Source organism: Prosopis cineraria, unplaced genomic scaffold, assembly GCF_029017545.1.
Source record: "Prosopis cineraria cultivar Desert tree isolate PC_DT_omini unplaced genomic scaffold, ASM2901754v1 PC1, whole genome shotgun sequence".
Taxonomy (NCBI): Eukaryota; Viridiplantae; Streptophyta; class Magnoliopsida; order Fabales; family Fabaceae; genus Prosopis; species Prosopis cineraria.
The window spans coordinates 45,823,264-45,844,590 of NW_026555332.1; the positions used below are offsets into that span (position 1 = coordinate 45,823,264).

The following is a 21,327-nucleotide window of genomic DNA, read 5'->3' on the forward strand; positions in this document are numbered from 1 at the left end:
AATCAATTAAAAAAACATTACACAAGATTTTATTTAGATTACTTAAATTATTTTAATTAAACAGATTATAAATGATGTGATGCACTCAATCTATCAAAGTATGCAAGCTTTCTCAGTTAACAAATTCACACATGCTGTAAATTGTTTTCCACAAATAAAATTATAAAAGATATTTAAACAGAATCCAAATTCACATGATTAAGACCATATACACGGAATATTACGGTTAGTGCTTTCTTCTTCTTCTTCTTCTTCTTCTTAAGTACAGCTAGCGCTTTGTAAAATTACTAAAATATAACAATTTTTTCAATATTATAAGATTTCTTATAGAGGGTTCCAATCCCTTTCTTTCCATTTCCATTAATGAATTTGTGTTTTATTTACCTTTTAAATTTATAGAACATAGTCTCTTTTATTTCTTTTCTTTGTTTGTTTTAATTTTTGATTAACTTTTATTATTATTTATATGATTTAATTTTTATCTCTTTAATTGAATATAATTATAATTTATTATATTTATACATTTAATAGTTAAAATTAAAAGATGTAAAATGGATAATGGATAATAAAAATATTTTTTATTCTTCACGTCTTGAATTATGTCTTTGATGGATAGATAGGAATCCAAAAATAAAAAGAGAAACAAAGAATATGACTATTGTGTAAACAAAAAGTTTTTGAATAAAATTACACAATCTCCAAGATCATTTAAAAAAGAAAAAAGAAAGAGAATAAATTCTCCTATATTAGACATGAGAATTTACACTGTAAAACTGATCTGATATTAAAAATTAAAATTGTTAAAGTGTTTTATTTTTTTTGAATAAATTATGACTTTTTTTAGAAAAGTGGAGATTTTTCTGTGCATGCAAAAGTTCCGGCAGCTAAATTAATGTTGGTTGGATGAGGAAAGTGTGCCTTTATATACCATTCCGTTAACAGGTACATTAATATACATGTGAATAGTGTGGGTGACCCGATTTTTCCACGATGAACAACATTAACTCGGCATTGAATGTAGGGGAGGAATTATTTTAATGAAATTGATATAAAGTGGAATTATAAAATTATAAAAAAATTAATAAAGAGATGTAAATTAAAAGAGTTAGAAATATTAATTAAAACCTTGCAACCATAATTTCCCATTTTTTAAAAGTGAAATCATCATAATCAAATTTAATGTATATAACCTAACAAGTAAAATGTTCATGAATGGTTTTAAATGTAGGTCAAACTAGACGGTTGGACTGATAGTGGTTCGTTTTATAGAGTTAGACCATTTAAGGGTTAAATTTTCTTCCCTTATTGAGAATAAGAACGGGAAAAAGAACAAAAAAGAAGGGAGAAATAGAGAAAAAGGTGACAAGTAGCACATAAAACACAATAAATTAAGATGAAAAAAATGAAAAAAAATTGAAAAAAAGGCCCGATCTACCTTTTCTTCTTCAACAAGTGGCAGCAACAAGACGATAGAGTTTAGATCTACAAGACTACAAAATGAAAAAAGGGTGGAGGAGGACAAATAGTAGGAGATGAACTGAAGTTGATGATGGGATGGGGAAGGAAGGAATTGGAAGAGCACGGTGACCCAATAGAAATAACAGAGGATTTGAAATCTTGAAGAACTATCGTGGATCAAAAAATGGCATTTGCAGAGCTATTAGTGAAGAGATAGGAAAGAGTTGCTTTGAATAGCATAAATTATCGATGCTAAAATGGAAAAAATTGCTTTGGATAGTGTAAATCATCAAGGCTAAAATTGTGAGAACTGTGATTACATTAGTTATGATTTATTTATTTTTATTAAAATATTTGTTAAGACTTAATAAAAAATAAAATCTATTTTTTTAATGGGCGAAACTGCCCAAATCAAATCACAAGCATGTAGTTGGGTCTAAAAAGAATCATTTTTTACTACTAAAATCATATTTAATTTAAATAATGGAAATTGTCTGATCAAAGTAAAAGTTATATAATAGAAATTTAATTTGATAAAATAAAAAAATTTTGAATTTTTAATTTACGTTATTGGTTCTTGAAATGTTATTCTTAATGTTATTATTTTTATATTAAATTATCAATATTTTATTAAAATATATTAATTTAATTATAACCGATCTGATGATAGTTCAATCACAATTCAACTAAAAAAAATGTAAATTAGCACCTTCACTGATTTAATGATAGAGTTGGTTTTAAAACAAATTGCCAATGTTTACAATGTTGAGGCAGAATGTCCTTTTGTCACGTTTGACGTTGTCCGTGCTTCTCAATAAAAATAAATATAAGAAAAATTAATTATTTATTTTTATAATTTTAAATCAATTATAACTTAATTTTTAAATTTTAACTTATTATAACTCAATCCTTAAAGTATTAACTTTATTATAAATCAGTTTTAAATTTTGCCTATCACAATTTAGTCTCTAAAACTTTAACCTCTTAAATATTGATTTCTATATTTTAAAAAATATTAAAAATATTTTAAAATTTATTATTAATATCTTAAATTACTAAACCCCTTTAATATTTATAAAAATTATAAACTTAAAATATTTTTAATCTTTATAATTTTATTTTTTAAAATATAAAAATTAATATTTAAGAGGTTAAAATTTTAAAGATTAAATTATAAAAGATAAAATTTAAAGATAAATTTATAACTGAGTTCAAATTTTATAAATTAAATTATAATGAATCAAAAATTGAGGTTAAATTCAAATATTAAATAATTATTTTTTAAATATTAATAAGATAATTCTCTGGTGCGTTTTCGTTTTCTCTCTGACTGACTGATAGTGACAGTTAGTGTTTGCAATTAATATAAAAGTGCTTGGTTCCACCGTTTGGAAAGTGCACAGATTAGCATGTGTGATGTGTTTAGCCCACTGGCGAATGGCCCCCTTTAATTATATTCCCTTTTCTTCTTATTTATAAATTACTTTACTAATTTTATTAATATTAATATAATAAAAAATTAAAAAATAAAATTTAATAAAATTACAAACCTAACCCTAAAAAATAAATAAATTATATAATATTATTTTTAAAAAATTAATCATTTAATTCCTGTAATTTTGACACAATTGTAATTTAATTCTTAAACTTTAACTCATTATAATTTAATTTTTAAAATTTTAATTTAATTATAAATCAGTCCTTGAACTTTATCTCTTACAATTTAATCCTAAAGTTGTAACATCTTAAATATTAGTCTCTATATTTTAAAAAATAAAATCATAAAGATTAAAAATATTTTAAAATTTATTACTAATATCTTAAATTACTAAACCTTTTTAATATTTATAAATATTAAAATTTTAAAATATTTTTATTTTTATAATTTTATTTTTTAAAATATATGAATCAATATTTAAGAGATTAAAATTTCAAGGATTAAATTATAAGAAGTAAAGTTCAGGGACTTATTTACAGCCGAGTTAAAACTTCAAAAATTTAGTTATAATAAGTTAAAGTTCAAGAATTAAGTTATAAGTAGGTCAAAATTATAATGACTAAATAATTAATTTTTACTATTATTTGTCAGTTTCCCCCTCTTTTTTTCTTACTTTTTAATGATAGTTTAGATATTTTATTTAAAATAAAATATTACTATCAATTTAATAATTTATAAAGAGGATTACTTTATTTTTTTAAAAGATGATTAATAAAGTGGATGGGAGGAAGTATATCACTAATAATAATTTGCTCCCTTAATTATTTTGTTTACTTTTCACTTAATTTTGTGCTCTCTCGTGCGTCGATATCAGCTTGGAAATGAAATCGCATCTCTCTTTCACTCTGTCCCAGTTGAGGCCACATTTTCTGGTGATGCATTTAAAACCTCTCATTTCTAAAGTGGAACACACACGACTTGTCCATTATATTCTTTTCACCGTTGACAGAGGAAGAGAGGCACTTCTCTCCATATTCGTCGTTCCTTCTTCCGAAGTTTTTGCAACGTTTAGTATGTGGGAAATGACTTTGATGAAAATGTAAATAAAAAGGAACATGGAGATGGATATGAGTATAGAGTTTTGAAAAAATATTTGATATATTCATGAAATTGAGATATTATTTTTATTTAATATTAATATTTAAAATATAAAATGACTAAAATGCCTTCATCAAAAAAAAAAAAAAAAGCTTCTGCCCAGTCAATTGAAGGTTGACCATTGAAGTTGGATAAAGAACTGAAAACAACAATCTCTAAATCCATCTTAGTATATAAAAATCAAAACAACAATCTTCAGCCATCTTTCTACTATCAAAACAACAATCAACCTTCCATAAACAACAAGAAAATCCAAGTGAAATCATCCAAAACCTCAATTTTATTTTCACCCACCTCAATTCAAACATACCAAATGAGCCCTTAATATTTATAATGTTTGCACCATTTGACCATACGGTCTGCATAGCTGCTTTTTACTTGACCTTTTGTATCTTCGCATCATGAAAAATTAATGCACTTGTTTTTTTTTAGCCTTCGAAAAATTTACCCATCATTGAAAATATTATTTTTATTTGATATTAATATTTAAAATACAAAATGACTAAAATGCCTTCATCCAAAAAAAAAATTGCTTCTCCCCAGTTAATCAAAAGTTGACCATTGAAGTTGGACAAAGAACTGAAAACAACAATCTCTAGAATCCATTTTAGTATGTAAACATCAAAATAACAATCTCCAGCCATCTTTTTACTATCAAAACAACAATCAACCTTCCATAAACAACAAGAAAACCTAAGTGAATCATCCAAAACCTCAATTTCATCCAAACTCAAGTGAGAAATTGAGATATTATTTTTATTTAATATTAATATTTAAAATATAAAATGACTAAAATGCCTTCATCAAAAAAAAAAATTGCTTCCCCCCAGTTAATTGAAAGTTGTCCATTGAAGTTGGACGAAGAACTGAAGACAATCTCTAGAATCCATCTTAGTACGTAAAAATCAAAACAATAATCTCCAGCCATCTTTCAATTATAAAAACAACAATCAACCTTTCATAAACAATAAGAAAACCCAAGTGAAATCATCCAAAACCTCAATTTCATTTCCACCCACCTCAATTCAAGCATATCAAATGAGCTCTTGATGTTTACAATGCTTGCACCATTTGACCATGCGGTATGTATAGCCGCTTTTTACTTGACCCTTGGTAACTTCACATCATGAGAAATTAAGGGTCTGTTTGAAAACTTATTCTGCGAACAGTTTTCTATTCTTCAGAACAAGAGAAAAAAAAATCTGTTTGATAATGTGTTTTCAAAAAGTATTTTGAAGAGCAAAAAAATAAAATATTATTTTAAAGAACAGAAAAATGAAAACAATTTTTAGGTATTATGTGATTATTGTTCTGAAGAACAAGTAAGAATGAAAAAAATACTTATTTTTATTATTTTTTTTGTTCTCGGAACATGTTCTACAAAACATCAATTCTCAAAATAATAAAATAAAAATAATTTTAAATAGCTCTTAATGCACCGGCTTTTTTTTTTTTTTAGCCTTGAGAAATTTACCCATCATTAAAAATATTCATCACATTTTACCAACAAAAAAACAACATGAAAATAGTCATCACTTTCGTCAATTTGTACTTGTTTCCTTATCTCTGGCAAAGATTACAAAGACAAGCATCTCTTTTTCTTCCACTCGGTTACGCCAACATGATTGACATTTGATTCATGCGAAATAAAATTAAATACAAAAATCATTAAATTCTCAATACCATCCACCTCGCCAGATTCTTTGGAGGAACGTGTTTGATTCGGTTATCCACAGAAGGTATACTTTAACCATTCTCTTTATATATGTATGTTTCAATTTTTTTTTAAATAATCATGATGGGTAATTGGGTATATTATGTGATTAAAGTGTTCTGCATGGAATCAATTTTAATGCTTATCATATAAATGAGTATTGAAAACTTATCATTTTTGAATTATTTAGATTTAATCTGGATGATATAAATTTTCTACTTTTTACTTTTATTTCTTTAAAAAAGTTATTTTAATGAATACAAAATCCAAAATAAAGACAATGTCTTAATTACCATTTTCTGAAAAAAATAATTTTTTATTTTAAAAAATATCAACTAAAAAATTGTAAATATAAACCGTAAAAATTAGATCTGAACAATTCTCAATACTTATTTATATGATGAGCATTGGAAGTTTGAAACCGGTTCTGTCTGGCATGCCCTTTGCATGTTACACGCACAAACATAATAGAAATTTAATTGGACGAAAATAAAAACTTGTTGACTTTTTAATTTACCTTATTACTATTTGAAATTTTATTCTTGATATTATTATTTTTATGTTACACTATCAATATTTTATTAAAATATATTAATTTAATTATAACTGATTTCACCATGGTTCAATCACAATTTGATTAAAAAATTATGAATCAATATCTCCATCAATTCAATAACCAGTCTGAATTCTAACCGCAAAATGTCTACTTTGTTACGAGACAGAACGTCTTCTTGTCGTGTTTGAGGTTGTTCGCGGTTTTTAACTAAGCTAAACGATACTTGTACGTACATCAACCGGTGTCGTGGTGTAGTTGGTTATCACGTCAGTCTAACACACTGAAGGTCTCCGGTTCGAGTCCGGGCGACGCCAACAACGTTTTTGATTTATTTTGTATTTTAAATTCATACATAGTTATCACAACCGGCAAACTCAGCCCACACAATCCGTTATTTCCATATATACAACCTAACGAGCCCTTAAGTTGTTTTGCCCATGAATCTTAGAACCAACATTGGTCAGAACAGAATCCAGATTCGTCAAATAAACGTTATATTTGAAGTTTAATATTACAACTTTCAACAAGTTTTGACATTGACATGCGCTTTTGTTTTTAAAAACTCTGGGTCCAGACACAAGACCTCAGTGGAACAATCTACATATATAGGGGTTGAGGAAACATATAAATGCACATATATAGTGAAACTACCTGTAGTAATTGCTATTTCAAACTAACATGTGTTTGGCTCACATCATACGATCCATATACATGACTTTCATACGTGCATACAAAGGGTGAAGCAAGCTATAGCTGGAGGGACAGTAAGTGTTTGCAATTAATATAAAAGTACATGGTTTCATCGTTTGGAAAGTGCGCACAGATTGCATGTGTGATGTGTTTAGCCAAAAGGGGAATGGCCCCCTTTCATTATATATCACTAATTATAATTTTCTCCTTTAATTATGCTTTTTTTTTTTTACTTTTCACTTAATTATATGCTCTCTCGTGCGTCGTCATCGGCTGGAAAATGAAATCACATCTCTCTTCCACTCTCCGCCAGTTGAGGCTCCATTTTCTCGGTGATGCATTTAAAACCTCTCATTTCTAAAGTGGGCTTGCTAATGCCCATACACACGGGGCTTGTCCCCGGGCGCGGCCATCATTACCACTGTGGGGGGGCCTATTTTAAACAAAATAATATATATTATTTTATATTTTTAAAATAAGTTTATACCTTAAAAAATCATTAGATTAAAATTTTGTATGAATATATATTATATTTTAAAAAAATATTTCAAAATGTAAAGTGACAATACGTATCTTTATATTATTTTTTTAAAGATTATAAGGTTTAGATAATCAAAATAATTTTAATTAACATTTTATACAAATTAAATAAAAAAAATGTCTCCATGCAAATGCAGAAATTCTCAACTTCCAGACAATTTAATTGAAAAATAAAATGTGTGGAATATTAATACTAATTTTTATTTTTTTTAGAAGTGAAGATTTAACAAACAACAAAACTTTTAATAAAGTGGGAAATTATGTATATAAATAGTGAAGAGGAAAGATATATATATATATATATATATAGAGAGAGAGAGAGAGAGAGAGAGAGAGAGAGAGAGAGTAGTGAAATTGAGTAGTGGAGCCCATTAAGATTGAGAGGAAAGGGTTCTATATATAACTCTATTTTATTCCTTCAATATTTCTCCGTGTGTTTTAATAAAGGTGAATGTTATTTGGCCAAAAGAAAAAAAAAAGTTGAATGTTATCAAATGATTAGTACAAACTTAAAAAAAAAACTTTTAAATTATTGTTTCTCCCATGCATTACCAAGAAAAAGGTGTCTAGTGTCTATATCTTATATATATATATATATATATATATATAGAAGAGGTTTAACCCTTGCTCGCTCTCTGCGCGCGCGCTAGTCTCTGTATTATCAACAAAATGTACTCTCGTGCACTGCACAAAAAAAAAAAAAAAATTACAACTTCAATTTATAATCTACTATTTCAAAGCCACACATGAATAATGCAGCCTGCATCAATTGGGTTCCACGCCTCTTCTTATTCTTTCAATACTCTTATTTTTTTTAATATTTATCTCTAAATTTTTTTTACTAATTGAATTTTAAATTTTCTACCTAATTTTTTCCACATCGATATACCCTTTAATAAAAAAAATTCTATCAATTATTATTTATCTTGCATGGGCAGGATAAAAATCTATTGCTTTTATTTTTTTTTTTTGGCCAGAAACTATTGCTATTAAAACTAACTATTTTTTAAAGGGGAAATTAAAAAGAAAATTGAAGGGTCAGCATTTGCCGTCCAAATTCCATCACACAGAAGGAAAGAAAGTAGTATATATTACTTTAATTATATGCATCAAAATCAGGTTTAGGAAACTATTAATTAATCAAACCAGGCAGGCATCTCATGAGACTGCCCTTCATTATTTAAAGTGAATAAAGAAAAACACCGTACTTGGTCTTGCCCTCTGTGGCAAAGATTACAAAGCCAAGCATCTCTTTTACTTCCACTCGGTTACGATAATATGAATGACATTTGATTTATACTAAAATAAAATTAAATACAAAGTTCATTAAATTCTCAACATCATCCCTCTCGCCAGATTCTTGGCAGGAAGGTACATGTTTGGCTTGGTTATCCACGAAAATTATGCTTTAACCATTCTCTTTATATATGTATATTTCAAAGAATTCTTTTTTCAAATAATCGTGATGGGTAATTGGGCATATTCTGTGATCAAGGTTCTTGGCACGCCCTTTGCGTGTAAGATGTGAACACGCGCGTGCGCCCTCACGGTAACGCACCCTACATGTTATTAGGAATTTAAATTGCACAATAAAAATCACAAAATTATTTTTACACACACACACTAAACTCAATGCCAAACTCTTTTGAAGTAGTGTGTTTAGCATGATTTTGAATAAAATATGATCATTTATGTGTCCTGGCCGGAATAATTGGTGATAGGTTAGCATAGACCGAATAGGAATCGAGAATTTTGTGTCTCCGTTACGGAATAAACAATGGCCTAATGTTGGCTGTATTATTATTTTTGCATTTTTGGATGAGGTTCCTCATTCATTTCCTGCCTTCAGGAAATATTTAATACGAGTGCTATAAATCATGTTCATAATTTGAAACTCACATCAAATATTTAATGCCACATAAGTATTGAGAAGCAATCACCTTCTTCCTTGAAAGTTTACTCGAGCTTGTTTAGGGCAATGCATTAAAAATCAAGTACTAGTCAAGATATTGGTTCATAGTCAGTAACAAAATATTTAAATTACATATTAAAGTTTTCAAATAAAAATAAAAATAAAAATATATTAAAAAATATTACAGATATATAACCATAAAATTTATAAAGTTTCAATTTATAATTTTATAATATATATTTCTATCTGTGTGTGTATGTGCAAAAATCAAAATCCAGTAACATAATTTAATTGATTTAAAAACTGTAAATACTTTAGAAAAAATTAAGTTGAAGTCACACATAAAAAAAATAAATTACTACAAGATTTGAACTTAACTTAATTATTAATGTACCTTGCAATAATTATTTTTTTATATGAAATTTATATGTAATTCTTTCAATATTTTACTGGATTGAACCAAAGGTTTTACCCGTACGCGACTACGCGTTTTCTTTCAGAAGTCAGAACCATTCACTTTGTCTAAACCAGCGACTGGATAGTCCTTTTATGTTTTTTTGGCGGAAGTGACTAGATAGTTCACTTGTTCTGGTTTTACTGAGCCATAATTTTGGCTTCTGCAGACCCTGGTTAAGGAAGAAGTTTGGATGTGGACAGCCAATTTCTATTATTAGTTAAGTTTCCAAATTAATAAACGCAACAGCAAAATGAGCAAACTTATAAACATGCACGATAAGTTAATGTATGTTCACAAACAAAAAAGGCAACTACGCTGACAGGCCTCACTGTAATACCAAATAGATATGGTTGCACTGGGCATAAGATATAGGCAGTTGAGATTCTTTCATCGAAATTCATGAATTTAAGTGATTTTTTTTAAAAAATATATTTTTTTCATTTTATAATTTTTTAAAATATAAAATGTTCTAAAAAAAAAAGATAAATTTCCTAAGTTCATGGATTATTTTTAACTGTAGAGAGGATCCATTTTCTAAAGGCATGGGGATCTTCTATAAATACAAGCGATTCTGCTCAAGTGGTTTAACATTCCACTCGTGCTAGCTTCCTTCAGTTTCACATTATCCGTCACTTACTTACGCTTGTTTTGATATTTGAATTCTCAACAGAAAGCTCCGGCGAAGGAATATATCGGAGCACGGCGTGTAACTATGGTATTCAACATAAGCTCCATCAAAACGTCATCGAATGGAGCCTTGCAGGGCGACAATCCCTTGGACTACGCCTTCCCGCTCCTCATCCTTCAAACCTTCCTCATCCTCCTCGTCAGCCGCTCCCTCGCTTTCCTCCTCAAACCTCTTCGCCAACCCAAAGTCATCGCTGAGATTGTCGTACGTTCATATTTACCGTTCCTTTTTTCTTTACGATATTCTTACTATAATATACAATGATTAATACATACATACACGTATACATGTGTTTTTCTTACACTTCACAGGGTGGAATTCTGCTAGGCCCATCGGCTTTTGGAAGGAACCAAACTTACATGCACCGTATATTCCCGTCTTGGAGCACTCCCATACTCGAATCCGTCGCCAGCATAGGCCTTCTCTTTTTCCTTTTCCTCGTCGGTCTCGAGCTCGATCTGGCCTCCATTCGCCGGAGTGGTCGCCGAGCCTTCGCTATAGCCGCCTCCGGAATCTCCGTTCCTTTCATTTTGGGCATCGGCGTCGCCATGTTGCTTCGCAAAACCGTCGACGGAGCTGACAAGGTCGGTTTCGGTCAGTTTCTGGTCTTCATGGGCGTGGCGCTTTCCATCACCGCATTCCCCGTTCTCGCTCGTATCTTAGCCGAGCTCAAACTCTTAACTACCCAGGCGGGAGAGATCGCTATGGCCGCGGCAGCATTCAACGACGTCGCAGCATGGATCTTGCTGGCTCTGGCCATTGCCATCGCTGGCGACGGCGACGGCGGGCATCATAAGAGTCCGTTAGTGTCAGTGTGGGTTCTTTTGTCAGGGGCTGCTTTCGTAATTTTCATGATGGTTGCGATCCGACCCGCGATGAAATGGGTGGCCCTGAGATGCTCGTCGGAGCACGAGGCCGTTCACGAGCATTACATCTGCTTGACGTTAGCCGGAGTGATGGTGTCGGGTTTTATGACGGACTTTATAGGGATCCATTCGATATTCGGGGCATTCGTGTTCGGGTTAACTATTCCAAAAGAAGGAGATTTCGCAGAGAGACTGATGGAGAGGATTGAGGATTTCGTGTCGGGTCTGCTCCTCCCACTATATTTTGCATCGAGCGGGTTGAAGACTGACGTGGCAAAAATCCGAGGCGGGGAGGCCTGGGGGCTGTTGGCGTTGGTTATAACTACCGCCTGCGCTGGCAAGATACTCGGAACGTTCGCGGTGGCGATGATGTGTTTTATTCCGGCGAGGGAATCCTTAACGCTGGGCGTCCTCATGAACACCAAAGGCCTGGTAGAGCTCATCGTGCTCAACATTGGCAAGGAGAAAAAGGTCAGCCACCCATTATTTTTGCCTTCATTCCAAACGCTTTCATCTAGGAATCACATGCTCTTTAATGTTTTCATGGCCCACACGTGGCCTTTTAACTGTTGATTCAGACTATAATTAATGTTCATAGTCCTAAATGAGCAGAGCATAATGTTCGTAAATTAGAGGTGTTAGAGGGGGAAATGGCACCTAGGAGACTTGATGTTGTCTTGTTTTGCATGCAAGTTTCATTGTGTCTAGTCTGGTAGGGAAATTTCAGGGAATCTACATCATACGCACTCCATCATCACTCAATTGGTACATGTTTTAGTCAATAGCATCATCTTCATTTATATTTTTATTTTCAAAAGAGGCACTCGCACATTAGTGGTTTGGATTAATGAAAGGGGTAATTAATTAGGATTAACGAAGTCATTGAGTCCAACCTTTTGGAAAATACGTGCATCAAAGCGTGTTCATGTCTTAGGCTTACCTTATGGAGCCACTGGGTTTTTAAGGTCGAATTTAGATTTTGCTTCTCAACAAAAAGAAGCTGGAAAGGTGAAAGAATCACACCTTCTCGATCACACCTGAAAATTTGAGATCAGGTGACTAGGTTATATATTTTGACAAAATCTACGTCTGTCTCTACTTTGATCTCTAATAATTGTCTACAATTACATGGAAAAGTCTGGGATTTACGTGTAAACCAGCGTAAAAGAGTGTTAAGTGCACAACTGTATATATCTGCAATTCTGCATGCCATCATTAGCAACGGAGATATTCCACAGATTAATAATAAAGTTGGAGATTTGTGTCTCCAGTGTAGATTTGGGAGTGACTATATAGGGGTTTTGTGTAAGCTTGTTTTCTCCTTCTGAAGGATGTGACGTGTGTGACGCGTCTCTCTGAACAACCCAGAACTAAGTAGAAGAGTAAAAGCAGATTAAGTATGTATCCCCCTCATTGATCTACACCAAACACGCGAACATGAGATCCTTTTGCACCACTTTCCTACTTCTAATTATAAAACCTGCTTAGCTTGAAATAAATAATGCTTCACTCTCATATCATAAGAGCCTTCCTTCACTAGCTATTATAAGTCTGCATCATCAAGAATATTCCTTCCTTTGATTGATTTGTCGAACTATATGGAACGTCCGTCCCAAAATTGGCCATTACTGATCAAGCTTCCACTTATTAATAAGTACTTATTAAAGTGGGCCTCAGAATAAATCTTAAGTGGGATTATAAAGTAGTCAAAGCAAACCACAGACAATGAGTAATCACAAATTAAAGGCTCCCTGATCCCATCTCTTTAGATTGAGACTGATCTCATTGATAATGACACACCGTGAGAGCTATCATTTGCGGTGTCTTTTGACTTGTTTATATTCCCAATTCCCCACTTTTTTATTTTTTATTTTTGAACAAACAATTCCCACTTTTAATGACAAAGATTTGTGATTAATTTGTTAGCCATTGATAGTGCCTCTGGTTCACAGTACATACCATGTCTGTCACACATAGGATGCATCTTTAATTTGAGGACAAATTTTTGCTTGTTAAATAAAAAGTGCGAACGAGTAAACCAAGCAAATTATATTTATGTTTGTGATTCTATATACACATGCTTCGATACATGCACTTAAAAATTTGGAAGTATATCAAATATCCTTGTTTAATAAGACGGATCGATATGAGTTACATGTGTATATGTAAGGACTATTTAGCTTTCTTCCAGTCCTATTTATAAAACATCACTTTATATTTTTAACACACAATCTTTTATAAAATTCAGCATTTATAATTCATTTTTAAGATTTTTGTTTCTTCTGGGAAAAAACATGAAGTGTTCAGGCTAACGTACATGCAAACTACATGGTTAATTAACAGGTTCTGAACGATGAGATGTTCGCCATTCTAGTTCTAATGGCTCTGTTCACCACCTTCATCACCACTCCAACAGTGATGGCCATCTACAAACCCGCACGTGGCATCAGGGCGAGGACCCACCGGAGGCTAGGCGACTTGTCTTCCAGCTCCAAGAAAAAGGCCGCCGGCGAGCTGCGAGTGCTAGCCTGCGTGCACGGTCCCGGCAACGTACCTTCCATCATCAGACTCATCGAGTTAACACGCAGCACCAACAAGTCCCTCCTTAAGCTCTTCATCATGCACCTCGTTGAGCTCACCGAACGCTCCTCCTCCATCGTCTTGGCCCAGCGCGCCCGCAAGGATGGCTTCCCTTTCTTTAACCGCTTCCACGGTGGCCAGTGGCATGACCGCCTCGCCGGAGCCTTTCAGGCCTACAGTCAATGTGGACGGGTTTCCGTCCGGCCCAGCACAGCCATCTCTTCTCTGTCCACCATGCACGAGGACATTCGCCACATGGCGGAGCAGAAGAGAGTCACCATGATTATCTTGCCGTTTCACAAGCAGTGGAGGATGGAAGTGGAGGAAGAAGAGATTGGGAGTGGGAGACATGAGGTGGTGGAGAATGTGGGTCATGGATGGAGAGGGGTGAACCAGAGGGTGCTTAAGAATTCGCCATGTTCCGTGGCGGTGCTTATCGATCGAGGATACGGAAACAGGTCGGGAACACCTCCCAACGTCGCCCAAAGGGTCTGTATTTTGTTCTTTGGTGGGCCCGATGATCGAGAGGCCATGGAATTGGGAGGGAGGATGGCGGAGCATACGGCAGTTAAGGTCGCCGTAGTGAGATTTGTCAACAGAAATGGGTTGGTGGGTGACGGCATCGTGTTACGTCCCTCCCTAGATAACTGCAGCGAGAAAAACTATAGCTTCTCCACCGCCACAATGAACCATGAGAAAGAGAAGGTAAGAAATTGGATTTCAATTTTCAAGCGCACACGCAAGCACTCATTCTTTTTGAGTTTGTTCGAGAAATGAATGTGCGGAATTGCAGGGCCTAGATGAAACTGCAGTGGAGGAATTCAGAAGGAAGTGGCAGACGGCGGTTTATATAGAGAAGGCGGCGAGCAACATAGTGGAGGAGGTGTTGGGAATGGGGCGGAGCGGGGATTACGATCTGATAGTGGTGGGAAAGGGGCGGTTTCCGTCGAGCATGGTGGTTGAATTGGCGGGGAGACAGGCGGAGCACGCGGAGTTGGGTCCAATCGGCGACATTCTCGCGTCGTCGGGACAAGGGGTACTGTCGTCGGTGCTGGTCATTCAGCAACCCGACGTGGAGCTGGAGGACGAGTCTCCTGTGTCTAAAGTGCTGGCTGAGTACTACGAGTCGTCCGTGGGGAACGAGATTTCAACATCAAACGACAACAATGTGTAACGGGAATGAACTGGCACTTACAGCGTTTAACAGCTTGAATTTTGTTACGAGCCAGTTTTGGTTTCTGAAATGCCGAGTTTGGTTTCATGTTGGGGTGTTTTATGTATTTTAATCTTTAATAGCAGGAAAGTTTCCTGCAAGTGTTTCACACAAGGCAAAAGCCATGGATCGGAAGCAGCATCGGCTCAATTTCTTTTCTTCGGATAAAGATTTTCCTTTAATAGATTGTCTCTCTCACCTTGTCACATTTGAAGCAAGAATAAAATCATCTCAGAGAATAAAGAGGAAGACTTCGAGCTTGTGGTTGCACGTCTGCTTCTGGTAGGAGATTTATTTCCTCAATCTCTGGCAATGTGTCTAGCCTATATATGAAAATGTGCAAATGGGATTCAAGTAATCTACAACAAACTAGACTACTATTTGATCTGCAATCAGCGCATGTCCAATGAGAAAGCGATTTTATGTTTGATCTGGTTGTTGTTCCCTTCAGTTACAATTAAAAAAAAATAAATAAATAACAATGCACATCAGTTGTTGATCCAAAAAATTGCAGATTGGGCATGATTAACTAGAACTTTTCCCGTGTATAACTTACAAAATTTGAAGCGTGAGTCAAAATAATTGAAAAGGGAATTATTGATAAAATAGAAAGTACAAGTAGTACGAAGTCACTTATAAAATAAAACAATTGCCAAAAAAATTAAAAAAAAATGTCAAGGTAGAGTCAAGGAAGCCAAATAAACAGAGATTTCACGAGTTATTCGCTTTTTCGAGATTTATTAAATGTATAAAATAAAAGGGTATAACTTCACATTTCTGTAGTTTGAGTAACCTAGAGAGTAACAATCATCATTCTCTCTCGGTCATTGCCAAAATTTCAGAATTTTAAGAACCGCAAAGCCAACCGAACTCAGATTACTGGAAATAGAAATTGATGTCCACTTATTTCTATAAACAAGTTCGACCTAGCAAAAAATATTTGTATTCAAAGGAGTTCCTGCTAAATTTGCATTAACTCCGGTTTGAGTTTGACTCAAAATAATAATAAGTTTTGCGGAAATGGCAGGAAAAAAAAAAAAACCATGCGTTCAATATGAAGCAAATAAACAATTAACAGGTAACTTTAGTTGCCACAAGTACAAAACAATTAGGAAGTTTTCATCTCACAACATTGTTCTCTTCACAATTCCAGGCAGTGGACTCTTCGAATTTGAGCAACAAGCCCTTCATTTGGACACTTGCACGTCAACATTCTTATCCTTGACAGTCTGGTTACATCCATCGTGTTTAGAGGCATCCCTGTTAGCCTGCATGTGATCGGCTTGGAAGCTACCATAATTTTTGTCATTTGTGCTGAATTATAATGTAAAGACAGGCTCAGGCCCTGGTGTCAAATAAGGGTTTCACAAGTGACTGTCTATTTCAAGTGATGAACATGAAATAGGAGCTAGAATAAAGTAGACAACGAACAAACTTAAAATAAAAAAACATCCTAATCTCTCTAGCAAAATAAAACTCTTCCTAATCTCAAGATTCTGCATTTACTATCCAGCCAATCCCTCATCTATAGCCCGCACGCATACTGGACACAAATGTAGCACATACTAAAACTTTCAAGGAGTCCGGTGGTCAAGCAGGTTCAAGGATACTTGCAGATCCCATTAAAAATACGCTTAATTTTCATTCTGTCCTCGTCTTTTATTTGTTCTTCCCCATCTCCTCCTAAATTAATAAAAAAAAAAGAGACTTCTCAAATGTCACAATATACAAACCTTACAGAAAGCCTCCTCCTGTCCACCTGTCACCTGGCTTCCCATTATGACCAACTGCATTCTTATTTGATACACTCTGGTAGGAATTTTCATATTCATCATCTTTAGGATCATCCCAGCCAGCCCAACCATCATTGTTATGAGTAGCTGATCCTCTAGTCGGTTCTTTCTTCCTGGTATCATTATTGTCCCAATCATCCCATGAGCTTGAGGCGTAAGTATTATTCTGCCCAACTGATGAAGGTTGCCCTCCTCCTGTAGAAGAATTCCAACCTTTGGTCTCATGATTATATTCCTGATAGTAGCCATTTCTATCGTTTTCATTTCGCTGCCAGTTATTATCAATTGGCCAGTTTGGGTTATCTTTAGTGTACTCCTCAACTTTCTGCGAAGCCAAAGCCATGACCCCCTTCATAATCCCCCAAGTCCTTTGTCCTATCTCTGACGTCTTCTGAGTGACAACATTGACGGTTTCATTGACTCTGTAATCATAGCCACCATCCTTTACCTGGCACAAAGAATAAATATAGATAATAAATAAATGAATGTAAAACACCAATCATTCCTCCTTTCAAAGAAAAGAACACATTATGACCAATATAATGCATAATTTGTGGGCCAATAAAAGAAGTCTAAAAGAACCTCCAAGACCCTAGGGTTTCCTCCTATCACCATAAAAAACAAAAAGAAAAAGAAAGCCAAAGCCCTAAAATAAAAGGAGCATTCAGGAGATTCCGAGGAGAATCTGCAACAAAACCAATGACGAAAAATAATAAGTGAGTTCAGCTTCCAAGAGACAGTGGTGAAATTAGTCTCTTGCCCTCCATTTTCAAAGTTCCGACATAACGAATCTAAGAGAATTTTGTAAACTCCCAGTAAAAGTGACAGCCATACAATTTTCTTGAAATAGTACGTTGTACATTTTCCACCATAGATGTTAATAGCATGTTATTGCTTGTAGCCCTGACCAACAGGCCTTGGTGCAAAGCCACATGCATAGAGATGCAACTTTCATGAACCTCCACTAAAGCTGCATTACAAGACATAATCTTATTTAGCTGTAGATTACATGTAAATATCACAATAGCAGCACTAAACCTACTGAATTATATTCATTAGGTATAATAAAGCTTTGAGAATATTTAATTCCCTGGTAACGATAAACCTATTGAAAGAGATTTAATTCTCAAGTCCCTCGCACCCCCTAACCTTGCAGTCTCACAAAAATCCTCTCCGTAAGCTAACAAAATTTCACAAGTTGCATCAATGCTGTGGTTCAAACGTCATTGATGGCACTCTCTCATCAGGCGCAAAAGTAAAGATTAAGGCATATGATCAATTTCTTCTTGCGTATGCTGCTATACAAATCTTGTATTTATGTCGTGTGTGATGATACCCTCTGACATGATTGTAACAAAATGATAAAAATGCTTCCGTATAGAGAACAAAATGTAAATAAGTAATTGGATAGGGAAAAAATCTTGAATTAATTTGACGAAAATCCTTCTGTATAACTTTGTAAAATTTGGGCGTTGGTTATTTGATTTCCTCTTCATTAGATGCAGGGTGCAGGTTTTGAAGGAAAATGGAATGTAAACTGCTGTTATATTGCTGTGCGGTTGTGGGTTATGTTATTAGCAGGTCCTTTATTTGATTTTTCATTTGCAACTTTAAGACAGTTGAACTTGAATGACCAGATATCGGTGATTTGGTTTCCTTTAGATTTGTTTTTCCCCCAATATTTGCTGGTTTTGTTTCATACGAGTGTTTGGACACTTGGACAATTGAATGTTGAATTGCTCATTTTAGATGTGTTGTAACATTGTTTGGATTCATTTGCAGGTTTTTTTTTTTTTTTAAATTGCAGATCTTCCTATTACTTTTAGCTGTAGGCTTGTAGCTTTGTTCTTTAAAAAGAAATGGCCAACAAACAAGGCCCATGAAAATAGCCCCGACCTAAATATTTTGGTTCAGTTTGGTTTGGTCCAATTCGGCTCATGTTCTTTATTTGTTCCCCATCTTTCCATTTTCAGTATGTTTGGTTTTCCATAATTTATGGCCGAGCCGAATCACTTACTGCTCACCCCTATCAGTCAACACTTTCTCGTTGCCAGCTCTCATCCTCAAGCAATGCACTAAGAGACAACACTGGTACACGGATCATCAGCAGTAAATAGCACCAGATCATCAAGATCTGATACCTGACTAAATTAAATCCCAAAAAAATAAAATTCATTGAAGATCAATCGCATGAAAGGTCACTCCTCATTGTAAGTTTAAGTATCAAACTTGAATTTCAAAAATTCTAAGAAACTCCACTTCAAAAATAGTTTCTATCTTATGAAGCGGAATATTATTATAAGCATATTGGAGTCCTTATTAAACGCCAATCATGACTTTCAAATTCTTAAGCTGATGCAACTATTCAATAAAAAATAACATTAAACATGTGCCAAGTATTTCTTGCAGCAGATTAAAATTATCTTCCTAAACATGAGAATATGATCTTATCACCAAGAAACATGAATATAAAATCAATAAACAACTAGATGACATACAACTTGCAATAATATAAATCTGAGGGAGGGAATGGAATCTCTTCAGAATTAAACAAAAAACTCTTAGCAAAGATTAGTTCCCTACTTTTGTCGTTCAACACCTTTTCTAATTCATGTATCCTCTCCCATATGCACCACTATTGGCCCAATCATTGTTATTTATTCTCAAAACCAAGATAGAAATCAAGAGGGTATGGAAATAAGAGGGAAATAATTGACCTTCGCATTTCTCATTCACAGAGTGATCAATTCATACTTCAACAGCAAACCAAGTATTGATGCAGTTACAAAGTAGTAAAATATAAACATGCCTCAGTTATTCGTTTCTTTATTTCTTGTATTCAGTTGTCCAAGAAAGAAAGGAGTAAATTCGTGTCTTCTGTTTCATGCGTAAAAGAAATTTTGACAAACTCAAGTGACCGCATTCAGATGCTGCTAGGTTACACAATATCTATCATACTTTCGACAAAAAATTCAATGAACCAAATATAACGGTTTGATACATAAACAAAACAGATGCAAATACCTTGGTAGCGATCTCTTTAGTGCCAGCCTGAACAACATTAGCCGCAGAGTGAGCCGCTGAGGCAGCAGCCAAGGACAATTTCCCAAATCCCTAGATAGAAACAATTATGAAACATAAAATTGGTTACAAGAACGTATCATTTCGCAGCCATAAAGGAAAAAAGGAAAGGAAATTCCATAATGAATCACCTGAGACATAACTGAAAAGACATCGTTTTGTTGGTTATTCACCCGAGAAGGTGCGGGACTAGATCCGAATCCAACGAACTTGCCTCCTTGCGAGGGTGGAATCCCTTCGGGTCGTGAATCGTTCTCTGCAATCTTGCGAGCGAAAAAGCTGTCTTTGTTGGCGGCGGAGGCCTCCAATTGCGACCGCGTGTAGATATCCTCCGTCGATCTCGATCTCGCGGGCCTGCTACCGGCAGAACCTCCATTGAACCCCCTTACATCCCCCGTAGACATGTTGCGCTTGAAGTCATGGGGTGATCTGACCCCCTCATCATTATCCCAACTATCCCAGCCTCCATCATTTCCACTTTTCGGCAACGGAGGCTTACTCTTCCCAGGGCCGAGGTTCTCCTTGACCACAGGTGGATCCCGCCACGGTCGTCCCTCGGCAAGGGCCTGAATCCGATCCCTATAAATGCTGGCCGCATTAGTATTGTACTTGGCAACAATATCGGTCTCCTTGGCGATACCATACTGGGCGAGGAAGGCGTTAAGTTGCTCGTTACCACCTGCTTCCATCTTCTTGATCTGGATTTCGGACCAGGAATCCATTGTAACGGATCGGACGAAGGAGATGTGGACACCGAGGCCACGGTGCTTGCCGGAGCACTCTAAGCACATGAAGACTCCATAGGAAACAGAAGCCCATTGGGGGTTCTTTTGAGAGCAATCGACGCAGATCCTATTCCCCGGTTGGGCTTGCAGGTCCCGGAGCCGCCTCGCTGCCGCCATGAATATCCTATCCGATGGATCTGAATTTGATGCCTGAACACCGAAAGGAAATGAGATAAATAGGAAGATCTGATCAGAATAAAGTGGAACGATCCTCTCTCCCTCGCTTCGGCTTCCTTTTCCTTTTGGTGCTGCGGAATTGCGAGGAGGATCCACCAATATGGTAAAAGAGAATGCTAACGTTAATGGTTACATAATTAATAGCAACACAAACCAATCAGATGGAGCCAGTCAGATTCCAACACCGATCTTCAACCGGAGAACCTTCATTTACGGGCCAT

At 34.7% G+C, this 21,327-nt stretch overlaps 2 protein-coding genes and 1 non-coding gene across 3 annotated transcripts; 2 read left to right on the plus strand and 1 right to left on the minus strand.

Moving 5' to 3' along the window:
• The first annotated feature begins 6,564 nt into the window (after positions 1-6,564).
• On the plus strand, positions 6,565-6,638 carry TRNAV-AAC (transfer RNA valine (anticodon AAC)). Its single transcript has one exon. It is a non-coding gene; the product is annotated as a tRNA-Val (tRNA).
• Positions 6,639-10,530: 3,892 nt separating this feature from the next.
• Positions 10,531-15,698, plus strand: LOC129308128 (cation/H(+) antiporter 20-like). The gene is made up of 4 exons (XM_054949157.1): positions 10,531-10,815; positions 10,923-11,948; positions 13,821-14,762; positions 14,851-15,698. Exons 1-4 carry the CDS (start codon positions 10,636-10,638, stop codon positions 15,229-15,231), a joined length of 2,529 nt encoding a protein of 842 aa, XP_054805132.1. The 5' UTR covers positions 10,531-10,635; the 3' UTR covers positions 15,232-15,698.
• A 627-nt stretch (positions 15,699-16,325) lies between these two features.
• Positions 16,326-21,224, minus strand: LOC129308136 (probable ADP-ribosylation factor GTPase-activating protein AGD6). The gene is made up of 4 exons (XM_054949170.1): positions 20,276-21,224; positions 20,088-20,177; positions 17,004-17,511; positions 16,326-16,615 (listed from the first exon to the last, which is right to left on the minus strand). The coding sequence occupies exons 1-3, from the start codon at positions 21,044-21,046 to the stop codon at positions 17,005-17,007; spliced, it is 1,368 nt and encodes a 455-aa protein (XP_054805145.1). The 5' UTR covers positions 21,047-21,224; the 3' UTR covers positions 16,326-16,615; position 17,004.
• Between the last annotated feature and the right edge of the window lie 103 nt (positions 21,225-21,327).

Excerpts from the sequence above, each read along its gene's own strand:
- LOC129308136 (XM_054949170.1), bottom strand. The coding sequence starts at position 21,046 with ATGGCGGCAGCGAGGCGGCTCCGGGACCTGCAAGCCCAACCGGGGAAT. Across the intron at positions 20,178-20,275 it reads TCTTTTCAGTTATGTCTCAG|GGATTTGGGAAATTGTCCTT; the intron begins GTGATTCATTAT and ends GTTTCTATCTAG. Across the intron at positions 17,512-20,087 it reads CTAAAGAGATCGCTACCAAG|GTAAAGGATGGTGGCTATGA; the intron begins GTATTTGCATCT and ends TCTTTGTGCCAG.
- LOC129308128 (XM_054949157.1), top strand. The coding sequence starts at position 10,636 with ATGGTATTCAACATAAGCTCCATCAAAACGTCATCGAATGGAGCCTTG. Across the intron at positions 10,816-10,922 it reads AAGTCATCGCTGAGATTGTC|GGTGGAATTCTGCTAGGCCC; the intron begins GTACGTTCATAT and ends TACACTTCACAG. Across the intron at positions 14,763-14,850 it reads TGAACCATGAGAAAGAGAAG|GGCCTAGATGAAACTGCAGT; the intron begins GTAAGAAATTGG and ends GCGGAATTGCAG.